The sequence below is a fragment of the Coenobita brevimanus genome, chromosome 57 (genome assembly GCF_032717465.1).
Source record: "Coenobita brevimanus isolate Jiangsu-jjx chromosome 57, ASM3271746v2, whole genome shotgun sequence".
In the NCBI taxonomy this organism is placed as follows: domain Eukaryota; kingdom Metazoa; phylum Arthropoda; class Malacostraca; order Decapoda; family Coenobitidae; genus Coenobita; species Coenobita brevimanus.
In genome coordinates, this window is record NC_137010.1 from 24,932,864 (window position 1) to 24,945,361 (window position 12,498).

The 12,498-nt window shown below is 39.9% G+C and overlaps 1 protein-coding gene across 1 annotated transcript in view; it reads right to left on the reverse strand.

Annotated features, from left to right (window-relative positions):
- Positions 1-9,611, reverse strand: part of LOC145401939 (substance-P receptor-like) — a 99,371-nt gene extending 89,760 nt beyond the window's left edge. The window contains exon 1 of the mRNA XM_080274046.1: positions 9,213-9,611. Coding sequence (XP_080130172.1) covers positions 9,213-9,611 — 399 coding nt within the window. The remainder of the gene's footprint in view (positions 1-9,212) is intronic.
- Positions 9,612-12,498: the final 2,887 nt, after the last annotated feature.

Genomic DNA, 12,498 nt, shown 5'->3' on the forward strand with positions numbered 1-12,498 from the left:
TTTTAAACCCTTCAGTTTTATGCAGTAGTCGTAGGAGTAATAGTAGTGATGGTAGTGATAGTAGTAGTAGTAGTAGTAGTAGTAGTTGTTGTTGTTGTTGTTGTTGTTGTAGCCTCAGGTTCATCTGAGTGTGAACTTAATACGTTGGAGGCTGAAATTGATTCTGTCCTGCAGTCCACCATCCACCTTTTAGGAGTTGGGAGGAAGTGAAGTTGTGGGATGTTTGCATAACCCAGTCAGAGGAGCTGTTCGGCTAGGTCAGTGCCACCTCCACCAAGGAGGTTTGGTTTAAGCCGCGTTTGTTTGTTGTCTGTTTGTTTGTAAGCAGGGTTACTCAAAAAGTTATGAACTGAACAGATTTTGACGACATTTTGTGGAGCGATGAGCCATGGGCCAAGGAAGAAATGGTTAAATTAAGGGGCGAATCCGGATACGGAGTATGCAGCACAATATCTCCAAAAGTTCTCAGTGAATTTCAAAGATATTCTGTGGAAAGGTTGGCCATGGATCAAGAAAGAATTGATTAAATTTGGGGGCGGATTCGGATCCGGGATTACTCAAAACGTTATGAACGGATTTTGATGACATTTTGTTGAAGGGTGGGCCATGGACCTAGAAAGAATTGATTTAATTTTAGGGGGGATCCAGATCCGGATCCTTTTTAATAGCAGTGGCATTGGCGGAGGTATGCTGTCTCAGAGCGCTTTCTAGTTTATTATATATTTTTACTATTTCTTTACGACTTCATTCATTGAGGAAGCACTTTTCGACCTGCAGTGGGACACTTTTCAAACTGCAGTGTTGGATATATGGTAATTCAATTGGTCTCTACTAAGAAATCTTCTCTTCTTTATAAAAAAAAAAAAAAAAAAAAAAAAAAAAAAAAAAAAAAAAAAAGAATCTGAAGACTGCAACACAAACTACGTTCTTGGGCTGAGGGGGTCGGCTAAGATTTACGGCACTGAAGATTTATCCTCAGGGGTGGCAATTCCAACATTGATTTCGAATTAGTTTTGCCCTTGCAGCGTTGGGATGTGTACTGGAGAAATTGGCAAACATATGCGCCTAAATTTAAATAAAGACGAAAACATAAACACGGAATGAGACAGCCAAATAACCAAAGAGCCAGAAGAGAAGATTGATTTGTTAATTGATCGATTGAGAGAGAGAGAGAGAAAGAGACTAGGGAACCAGGAAAAAGCGAGTCGGGTGATTTACGATAAGCCGTAAAAGAGCGATTTAAAAGAAAGAATGGTAGAAAATGTCATTGACAGAGAGTGTATGAAAGGATGAGTAAGCGAGGGAATTTACGTAGAAAAGAGAAAGCTCGTGATGTAAAGAGAGAGAGAGAGAGAGAGAGAGAGAGAGAGACATTTAACCCAGGCATAGCTCATATCTGCCCATTCCAAGTTATCAGTTATTTGACTCTGATGCTGCGGCCATTGTTGTCCTTTATGCATGGTATTCACATGGGTTAGTTTACAGTTCACTGATGTATTAAAAAAAAAAAATAGCTACTGGATTTCATTAGTTTAGGACGAAGACCACGTATATTAAGTATTTGCTGTTATTGTCTGTCTAAGGTATTTTGCTAACATTAAAATCGGGCTATTTTGCGTGTTAGTACATTCCTGGCGGTCAAATATTTATACCATTCTTTAATTACCCCCCCTTTTCTTTTCTTTTTTCCGGGTGCATACTGAGTTGGCATCCATTTAGACCAGGATCAGCCTTATTTTTTCTGCTGAGATAACCGTGTTGTCTGAAGGCCTGACAACTCACATGGTTACCGTATGTTCCTTCGATTACCCATTTCTTTTGCTGTGGACGCATTTGTATTTTGAAAAGACTAAAACGAGACGATAAATTTCAGCTGAGAGAACCATCGCCGCTATAGACACGGTAGGGTGTTTGTTCAAGCTTCGCCCAGACGATTTTCTTCATCTGAGAGAAATCCAAGCTAATGATCTGTTCTTTGCTCTGAACTCAGTAATGTATTTATAGTAACACCAAGGCAGTACGATTTTGATCAGTCGAGGAAAATCGTATCTAAAGAACGACTGCAAAATAATGCATCGAGAGAGAGAGAAAGAGAGAGAATTTAAAAAGTCAACTGACCCTCCCATAATCTGTATGGAGACACATGGCTTAATATGGCTAAAATCAAACGGAAATATTAAACTGAGAGAAATCCTAGCAGGGAAGGGATTTTGTACCCAGCAGAAAGGAGAACTGGCACACCGGGTACAGAAGTTATGATTAAGGAAAAATTTTCATCTTATTTTTCTCCACAAATTGCCCGAGAGAACCAAGTTTGGGTGGTACAGAACCCGCGTTTTGCCAGCTGCAGAGAGAGAGAGAGAGAGAGAATTATTATTATTGTTATTATTATTATCATTATTATTATTATTATTTTTTATTTAACAGTAGCTAAAGATCCTGTCGGGCTTTGTCAAGTTACCAGTTTGTACTAATACATAATGCGGCCAGCATTGTCTACTACGGCCAGTAAGTACAGAAGATATGAAACTGTAGACTCTAAAGGCGTATTCATTATCACAAAACCACTGTAAACTGCATATTGTATTTGTTTACATTCAGAATCACAGACTGACCCACCTGCTGCTCGGTACTCACTTCGGTGAGGCATTCAGGCTGATACTAGTCGATTTTCTCAAGGTAAGATAAATGCCTGGAGCAAAAAACAAAATAGTATCGCATTTAAAAGCTCTTTTGATTCATTCTTGTACTGTTATTGGTAGGCTAAGTGCTGGTGAGGGACGCCTTCATGTGGTGACACTGATATAAACGGCCGTGGAGTTCCCCAGTTATGCAAACGCTCCCCAGATTCCTTCCTATCTCCCTAACGGAGGATGGTGGACTGCAGGAGGAGGGCAGCTTAAGCCTGCATTCCACTGGGTTTACTTTTCCGATGAACCCAGGGCTACACCAACAACTACTACTGCTATTACTGACAAAAGTCAGTGTCTTAATCAGACTACAGTCATACAGTTTTTTTCACCTGTGAGACATTGTATCTTTGAGACGATTCAGATCTTACAGTAGGCCTTCTTCATTCTCACCAAAACCTTACGATTTTGTTCATTCGTGATTGTTTTTGCTAGTTTGTCCACAGGGTACCTCAAAAGTTTTTGATGGATTTCTTTGAAATGTTTGTGGATATGTGGGTCATGGGCAAAGGAAGAGTTGATTAAATTTTGGTGGCGATCTGAGTTGTCTGGAATGGACACTGGCGGAGGTATGCGTTCTGCAGGTGCTGACTCGCTGGTTTATTCTTCTTTTACCTCCTCATTTCCACAGTGATGGTTCTTTTGCTGTTTCTTGCTGCCGTAAAACCAAACTTCTTGCTGAAAATGTTGCCTCACTTTAAACGATTCCTTTGCTGTTCCTCGTCTTCTCCATCCTGACTTCCCGAAATCAGTAAATAAAATTTTCTTTTGATGATGTTTCTTCCCCCTCTTTGCTTCTTCATTAATACGGCGCAGGTCCTGATGGGTTCCTCCTGTTGTTCTCAAACAATGTGCCTCCGTGCCGATACTCAGCCTAGGCAAATTCTTTTGTCTTTGTCTGTCAACTTGCACCTCTCCTTTCATTTGAGAATTTACTCTCATTCATCCCATTCTGAAAAAGAGTGACCGTTCCCAATTCTCCAACTGTCACCCAGTTGCTTTAATTTCTTTAATTCAAAGTCCCTTGATTCTGCCTTCAGTAAAAGATGCTGAAGCATCTCCAGACTTTCTCGCAACCGTCATAATGGTTCCCGTCAAAGATGCATCACTGACGATCTTCTCAGCATTCTTTACAATTCTTAGTCATATTCCTCTCAGGATTATGGCCGAAGCCTTGGTCATTGCATTTAACACCTAAGAGGCTTTCGACCGGGTCTGGCACAAATATTTTATTTCAAAACTTCCCCTTCAAGGCTTCTGTCCTATCTGCCCTTCATTTTTAGTTACTTTTTGGTAATTTTATAGCTGCTGTTATGGACGGCCATTATCCATTCAAAGCTGTCAGGAATGGTGTTCCACAGGACTCTACTCTTTCACCAGATTTTTCCCACCCATTGCTCAGTTATCTTCAAAGCTGCTTATACCCTATCCATTCATACACTGATGACTCTCCCTTTCGCTTCTCCATCCGCTTCTCACGGCGCCCATCACAGCAGTTGTTTCGGAAATTCGGAATTATGTCACATACGTTTTCTGACTCGTCTGTTATTTCTGACTGGGTGAAAAGAAGCCTTGCCACTTCGAGTGCATCAGTAACACAGTTCTATCTTTCAATCAGGCAACACCTTTCGCAAGAATAACTCTTAATTTTCAACAGAACACAGCTTAGCCCTTAACCGTCTCTGAGAATCCTTGGGACTCTCTCTCTCTCTCTCTCTCTCTCTCTCTCTCTCTCTCTCTCTCTCTCTCTCTCTCTCTCTCTCTCTCTCTCTCTCTCTCTCTCTCTCTCGACCTATAATCATAGATGAATCACTTCACTTGCCAGATCTGGTTTCAAGATCTTGGGTGTGATGAGCCGACTACGTATTTTATAAAGCCTGCGCAGCTGCCGAGTTTGTACAAAAACCTTATTCGCAGTCATGAATGGTGGGAGGGGGGGGCTCATCACATACATGCTCTCCAAACAGGGTAGGGACAAAGGCTTTTAGTATCAGCAGCTCCCTACCTCTTGGAGACTCTCTTCAACCTTAATCCCAGCTGACACCATGTCAGTTATGGCTGGAATTCTGAATCGTTTCTCTTGCATCCTTCGTCCATTACGGAGGGCATGCAGCACTCATTCAGCAACGCTGTCTCGTCCCTTTATGTCCACTTCTAATGGTAGGGCTAAGTGGTATTGCCAGGCCTCCATATATACAACTGATCAACTCTGCGGCTGTATTACTGTGTATGTATTTTTCTGTGTTCATGACCTCTGGCCTTTTAAACGTACTGTGTCCAGCCATCTCGAAATAAACGGATCTTGATTTTTTTTTGTCTGATTACTCTTTTAAAGATCCTTATTGAACACACTTGCTACTTTACTTTTTGCATAAATAGTATATTATTTGCAGAGTAAAACTAGACGATTTCATTCATCTGAGAAAGACCTAACATGGAAAAGAATAATCCCAGCTTAAGGGTCGCTGTTATTCCGTACACCCGGTACAGAAGTTAGGATTAAGAAAGTTACAAAATTTTATTCTTCGGTGCCTAGTTCCAGTAGGAGAGAGAGAGAGAGAGAGAGAGAGAGAGAGAGAGAGAGAGAGAGAGAGAGAGAGAGAGACTAAATGGGCAAGAGGGATGTGGGAGGGGGAGAGAGATCAGTGTGGCATTTATCACGAGAAGTGTCAGCACGCAAGATTTACCCTAAAAGGAAACCAAGTCACAAAACCAACAAAATCCATCGGCAAAAATTTGATATGTGATTCGGACGAACGACTAAGACAGAAGCAGATAGAAAAAGAAACAAACACAGATCAACCGAAACAACTACTCTGACAGACAGACAGACACAAAAGTCCGTAAATATCAGCGAGAGTAATGCAAACAGATAAACGGTAAGACACGACAAACAGAAAAGCAAGAAAATAGCTAACGGACAAGTATACAGACAAAAGTAAAACAGACAGACAGATAAACCTGCAATTTAACAAACACAGGGGCAATCAGAAAGGCAAGCAAATCAACCTTGGACGTGAGAGGCGCAGTAAGAATTCTGAACCGTGGGAACGCTTTGGCGAGTGTGGGAAAAGGGAAACCGGCGTGGGAGATCTTGAGTGGAGAGAGAGAGAGAGAGAGAGAGAGAGTGTTTGTGTGAGTGTGTGTGTGTGTGTGAGTTCTGCAGTACCTGAGGGTGATGGGAAAGAAAATTAAAGCGAAAGGGACGAGGGTGCAGTCATGGGACAGAGAGAGAGAGAGAGAGAGAGAGAGAGAGAGGAGATTAGATAGATAGATGGAGAGATAAATAAATAGATGGATAAATAGATATGAATACGGATATCCACAAAGAAAAGGAAACACGAAGTATCCCGAGCGCTTTCGTGTATTCCCCTGAAGATGTGAATACAAGAAAGAGGTTAGGATAATGCGTGTTTCCTTTTCTATGTGGATATCAGCATAATTATGAATCACGGGTTAATAGATGATTTATTTGCATATATATAAATACATATATATATATGTGTGTGTGTGTGTGTGTGTGTGTGTGTGTGTGTGTGTGTGTGTGTGTGTGTGTGTGTGTGTGTGTGTGTGTGTGTGTGAGTTCTGCAGTACCTGTGGGTAATGGGATGGAAAATTAAAGCGAGAGGGACGAGGGTGCAGTCGTAGGACTGAGAGAGAGAGAGAGAGAGAGCCTGGATGCGGTTGAGTCAGGAGATCCGCGAAAAATGTGAGAGGGGGAGAATGTGTGAAGAGAAGTGTGAAAGTATGAGTGTGTGAAAGCGAGAAAGTCTGGGAGAGATGATATAGGTTGAGAAGATGAATAACGTGATCGGAATAAGGAAGAAAAATGATGAAAGGGAGAAGGGAAGATAGAGGAAAAGTGAGAGGTAAGGAAAGTTTAAGAGAGAGAGAGAGAGAGAGAGAGAGAATGAGATCGGAAAAACAGGTCACATCTACAACTTTTTTCATGAATAATTTTATAGTTTCCATGTGGACATTGCAATAAAAATGCCTCCGCGGTATTGCACGCAGCTCCCTAATATTGCCAAAGGGTGATCTATATTGCACTGGCATTTATTTCTTCCGTGTCCATGTTCCTCACAAAAACAGACACATTCTTGCTTTCGACGGTTGTATGGAAATTGGAAAGGTCTCCCTAATCTACAGGAAGTAAATACCTGTATAATAGGTACAAGCAATTAATTCTTTACCGAGCTTCTTCAATTATAATCAGACCTCCACCAAAGGAATTCTTGTAATAAAGGAATGATGCTTAGTAGAAGGAGGTAAACGAACACTTCAGGGTCTAAAAGCCTCTCCTGATGTGAAAAATATACACCTTTGTAGAAGCAAGAATTAAATATAAAATACCGTCATTCTGAAGTGCTTAACGACCACCAGTAAAATTAGGACTTGTTTTTATGCTGTTCTTGCGACCTTCCTTTTTTTTTTTTGGGGGGGGGGTGAATAGTTTCCAGTGCTAAATGTATATGCTACTCGACAGTTGCACAAAACGAGAGGCAGAGCCTAATATCAAAGTGAAAGACATGAATATGCAAACTCTTGATTAGCCACGCCTAATTATCTGTACACCTGATTATCAGTACACCTGATTATCTGTACATCTGATTATCCACACACCTGATTATCCACACACCTGATTATCTGTACACCTGATTATCTGTACACCTGATTATCCACACACCTGATTACCTATGCACCTGATTCTCAGTACACCTGATTATCCACACACCTGATTATCATCGCATCTGATAACCACACACCTGATTATCTACGTATCTGATTACCCAAACACATGACTATTCACATACCTGAACATGCACTTGATTATCCATATACTATAATAGATGCTAGATGTGTGTGGATAATCAGGCATATGGATAATCAGGTGTGCAGAAAAACGTGTGTGGATAACCAGGTACATGTATAGTAAAGTGTATGAATAAACTTGTTTGTGGATATTCAGGCGTATGGATAACTCGACGTGTGGATTACCAGGTGTGTGGATATCAAGTTTGTGATTAATTAGAAGTGTGGATAACCAGGTTTGTGGATAATGTCTTGGATAAACGTGTGGATAACCAGGTGTGTCCATAATTAGGTGGCTGGATAAGCAGGTGTGTAGATAATCAAGTGTTTTAGTAACCAATATCAAGAGCAGTTTGCAAATACTTTGGAATTTGCTCATACTGCAAAATCGGATTCCACTTCCGAGTCTCCAAGAAACTCTAGGGGATTTGCACGCAACATTTCACTACCCTTGGTTCAGTTTCAGATACTCAACACTCATGGGGTAACTTTGTCTTCCTTTTTACCAGTTCACATTTACTGTCGTTGTGGACTTTTTATATGGACCTAAATGGAAGATGAAGATAGGCAAAACCTGGGTGAAACTGAGGAAATCAGGAAGGTGAAACTGAAAGCGAGAGAGAGAGAGAGTAAAGAGACAGTGAGAGAATGAGCGCACATACGTCAGTGGAATGGAAAGAGATAAGCGAGAACGAGGGTGAAAATGGTAAGGAGAGAGAGAGAGAGAGAGAGAGAGAAAGAGAGAGAGGATATAACTTTACAACTTAGTTTCAAGAATATTTAAAACGAAACATGAAAACAGATAATGAATTAATGGATTATTAAAATAAAACGAATAAAGATAATAAATGAAACTATTAAGCAGGAAGGTAGCTTAAGTAATTAATAGATTGATATATATGTGACCTGTATAGATAGATTGACTGATGGACAAATTGATGATAGATGAAGTGATTGACAGGTGGACTGAGCACAACCAAAAACAAATGCGACAGAAAAAAGTATCAAGAACATAGATATGGAACAGAGATGTTAGACAGGGAATGAAAGAAAATAATTCGGGAGCCGAATGCTAATCGCCCACCAAAATATGCTGTTGGCCAAGTTACAAGCTACCTGCAAACCAAATGTGAAGACAATTCGCAAAACTCTACGGAATTCAGTCACCGCGTTTCGCAAAAATCCAATTCATATTAAAACTAGTTGACCTTTGGCAGCCATTTTGGTGACCTTGACCCCGAGTGCTTATTTTCGAACTCGTCTAAGATTTTGGCCATATCTTTGAAACCCTGAAGGTTTCATCTTGATGGCTCAAGCCGCTCATGAGATATAATGGTAACAATTACACACACACTTTCAGACTGACAGACACACAGACCCGGCCAAAAACATTATCGCTTGGCTTAAAGGCGAGCGATAAATATGAGCAAGGAACCTACCACCCTGTCAACTAAAAAAAATGTGAGGAACTGATAATGATTCTCATGAAATTCATAGCCTTAATCGAAAAAGTTTATAAAAATTTAAAGTTTAGCCAAAGTTGAAATGAATCATATTCTTTTGCTCAATTTACTGACTGGGCAAGAACAGAGAGGAGAAGAGAAGAGATGAGGAGAGAGAGAGAGAGAGAGAGAGAGAGAGAGAGAGAGAGAACGGGGGGGGAGGGGGATGCTATCACCCTCAAAATGAACCCAAACTCACACAACTCACCTGAAATGGAATAGCAAAGAGACCAATGATGATGTCCGCCAGTGCCAGGTTCGCAATGAAGTAGTTGGTGACGGAGTGCATCTTTCTCGACGTGGCCACTATCCACATCACGAGGGCGTTCCCAACCACGGCGATCAGGGAGATGGAACCGTAGAATATCGACAGGAGAACCACAATCCCCGTCGGAACTTGGTATAGAGCTGTCTCAGTGGAGTTCGAAACTTCCGTACCTGCTTCGGTCAGCCCCCTCTCGAAGGCGCGCATCCACGAGGGAATATCAGTAATGTTGAAGTCCACGTAGGACCAGTCCACATCGGGATAAAACTGGGACAGGTTGTGGCGGAGCTGGTCTAAATCCGCGTCGTCTAGCGTCTGAGAGAATTGGTCTGAGGGTTCCATGGTTCGGTCTGTTTAGGTCTGGAAAAGCACTACTGTGATGATGATGGTTACACTTGTTAGGTCTGGATAGGTTATACGTTATTGTTTTGATGATGATGGTTTTGTTGTAATTTTTTCATATTTCGGCAACTTACTATTTAAACATATTTTGTTTTCCATTATTTATCCATTATGTTTAAATTTTTGCTCGTTACTTTTTTGGGGGGCTTCCCTTTCACCAGTTTTACTTTACTTTAATTTCTCTCATTATCTTTGAAAAAGTTTCCATTTTTTATTGTTAATTTTATTTTCTAAGGATACCGTTAAGTGTTATATTTTATGCCATTTTTACTTTTTCAATTGTTTTATCAGTTGTTAGCTACGGTTGTATTACCCATTTTCATGTCACAGGTTCAATTTCTCATTCATCATCTCGCTTCTTTTTCAATTTCAAGATTATTTTGGTTTAATACCGGTATGAAAATTAAGCATTTCCAATTGTTCTCACTAGAAGGTCATTTAGTTGCTTTGAGTAACTCGGTTGATCAACCTGTTTTTACTAATTTCCTCTTTACTCTGTTCCTTAATATTTCCTGTAGGAATGTTAACATGCTACTACATTCACTGTTCGCTTCCATTGTGTGTCATAAATAGTTCTTTTAGGTATATTTTAACTATGAAAAATATATTCTAAATTTGCCTTTAAAAGTGTTCGATTTTTACTCTAAAAATTTTGACCAGACTGTGAACTGTGCTTATTTTTTCCGACATATGTATATGTTTCAGAAAATTTTATATTCTATATTTTCCTCTGTTCTCAATATTCATTCAGGATTATTATTTTCTCTCAAACTCACATATTTTTCCTGATTTTCTTTTAATTTTATATGTGCATTTTCTGTCTGTTTCTTAAAAAAGAGCATTATGTTCATATATCTGTCACCTTGTTTTGTTACTCTGTTTATGCCTTTGTACATTTTTAAGTCTTTGTGTCCCTTCACATCCTCTCAGTTTCAGTTTTCTGTGAATGTCGGCTCTATCTTGGCTGTTTCGTATCTCATGTTATTCTTTCAACACATGCAATCCCGTTTCACACTTCTCATTTCAGTCTGTATCTTTGTTATGTAGTTTCATTTTCATTTTTATCTTTCTGTCACAGCTTTCTCTACCTAAAAATTTTTTCGCATTTTTTTTTTAGTTTTCTTTTAAATATCCTTTACTTTTTTCGGATTCTGTTTTAGGCCTTATTTGCTCCATATTTTCTCTCGGGCCTGTCATGGTCTGGTCATTTCCTTCTCTCGGCTTTCCCGTATCACTCAGCCCTATCTCTCCTCTGTTTCTTACTGTCTCTTAGCCTCTTATCCCTCTTTTCCAACTTTCTCTCTTTCCCTCTCGATTGCCTACCTCCCAGTCTCTCCAAGTTAGAGTTATCTTTCTTGACACGACACTGGCTCCTTAACCAACTTTGCGATATTTTTCTCTCAAGTTTTCCTTAGTCACCGCTTCGCTGTTAAAGTTTACTGTGATAAATTTTTTCTTCGACATTTTTTTTTTCTTTTTCAGATTTTGCCCCCTCCAGCGTAGTTTATCATTTATCCATTATCGGTATTCAGTTATTCGATAGTTTGTTCCTTTAGAACTTCATTAATTCCTTGTGACGTTACATCCAACACTACAGCTCCTTCATCACTTTATTAATTGCCGTATTAACTCTGGCACTTTAGTATTTCCAGATACTTCAGTAATTCATAGTACATTCAGCACCTCAATATAAGCACTTCAGTGTTTGTAACACTTCAAGATCCCAACACTTGAGTACTATATCAGCACTTTCAGCGTTTCAGTATCTCGAATATTTCAATGTCTCAGTACCTTCATCAATTCAGTAACTGGTTCGGTGCTTCAGATACTATAGTAATTTAATAAGTACCTCCAAAACCCCAATAACTCCACATTTAAGTTTTTATCGATGCTTCCGAAGAATCACTGTCTCCAATACTTGTTGCCTTTACGGTACTTCTAATAGCAGTACCGTAAACATTTAAGTACGTCCAGCGCTTCACAGCCTCCACTTCAGCAGTGATTTCAGTATCTCCAACATTTAAGTACCACCGGCACACCACTAATCATCGTAGTTGTACAGTACATTATACATGGGATATTTCAGTACCTTCAACCTTTCAGTGCCTTCACTTCAGTATTATGTAGTGCCTCCCACACCGTAGTATCTTTAGCACTTCGCTTTATCATAGTACCTTCAGCATATTTTTCTTTTTTAACATGCAACTCTTCAGTATTTCCTGCACTTCTGTGCGTGGAACGCGTTAATAGTTCCAACGCTTCAGTATCTCCAACACTGCCTCTAATACTTCGGTAATTAATTCAGTACCGCCAACACCTCTCCAACGCTTCCATGCCTCCAACACTGAAGTACTTCCAGGAAAGTCTGTTTCATACTTCCAGTACTACAGTACCTCCAGAACTTCAGTACCTTTATACATCCAACACCTCAGTACCTCCACCACTTCAGTAATTATTCCAGTATCTTTTGCTTTTCAGTACCTCCAGCACAATCTCTCCAACAGTTCAGAAAAATTTATTACCTTCAGCACTTTATGTATTCAGTATTCCAGTACCTCCAATTTGGCATTAGTTATATCAGTACTGCAACACTTCAATGACTCCAGCACTTCAGTAATTATAACAGTAGCACAACACTTCAGTAATTGTATCAATACCACAACAGTTTAGTATTTCCAACATTTCAGTAGCTACGGTACATCAGTGCGAACAGCGCTTCATTACTTTCAACACTTCAGAGGTTATAGCAATACCAGAAATGCTTCATTACTTTTAACACCAGTAGTTGTATCAGTTCCAACAACACTTCATTACGTCCCACACTTTA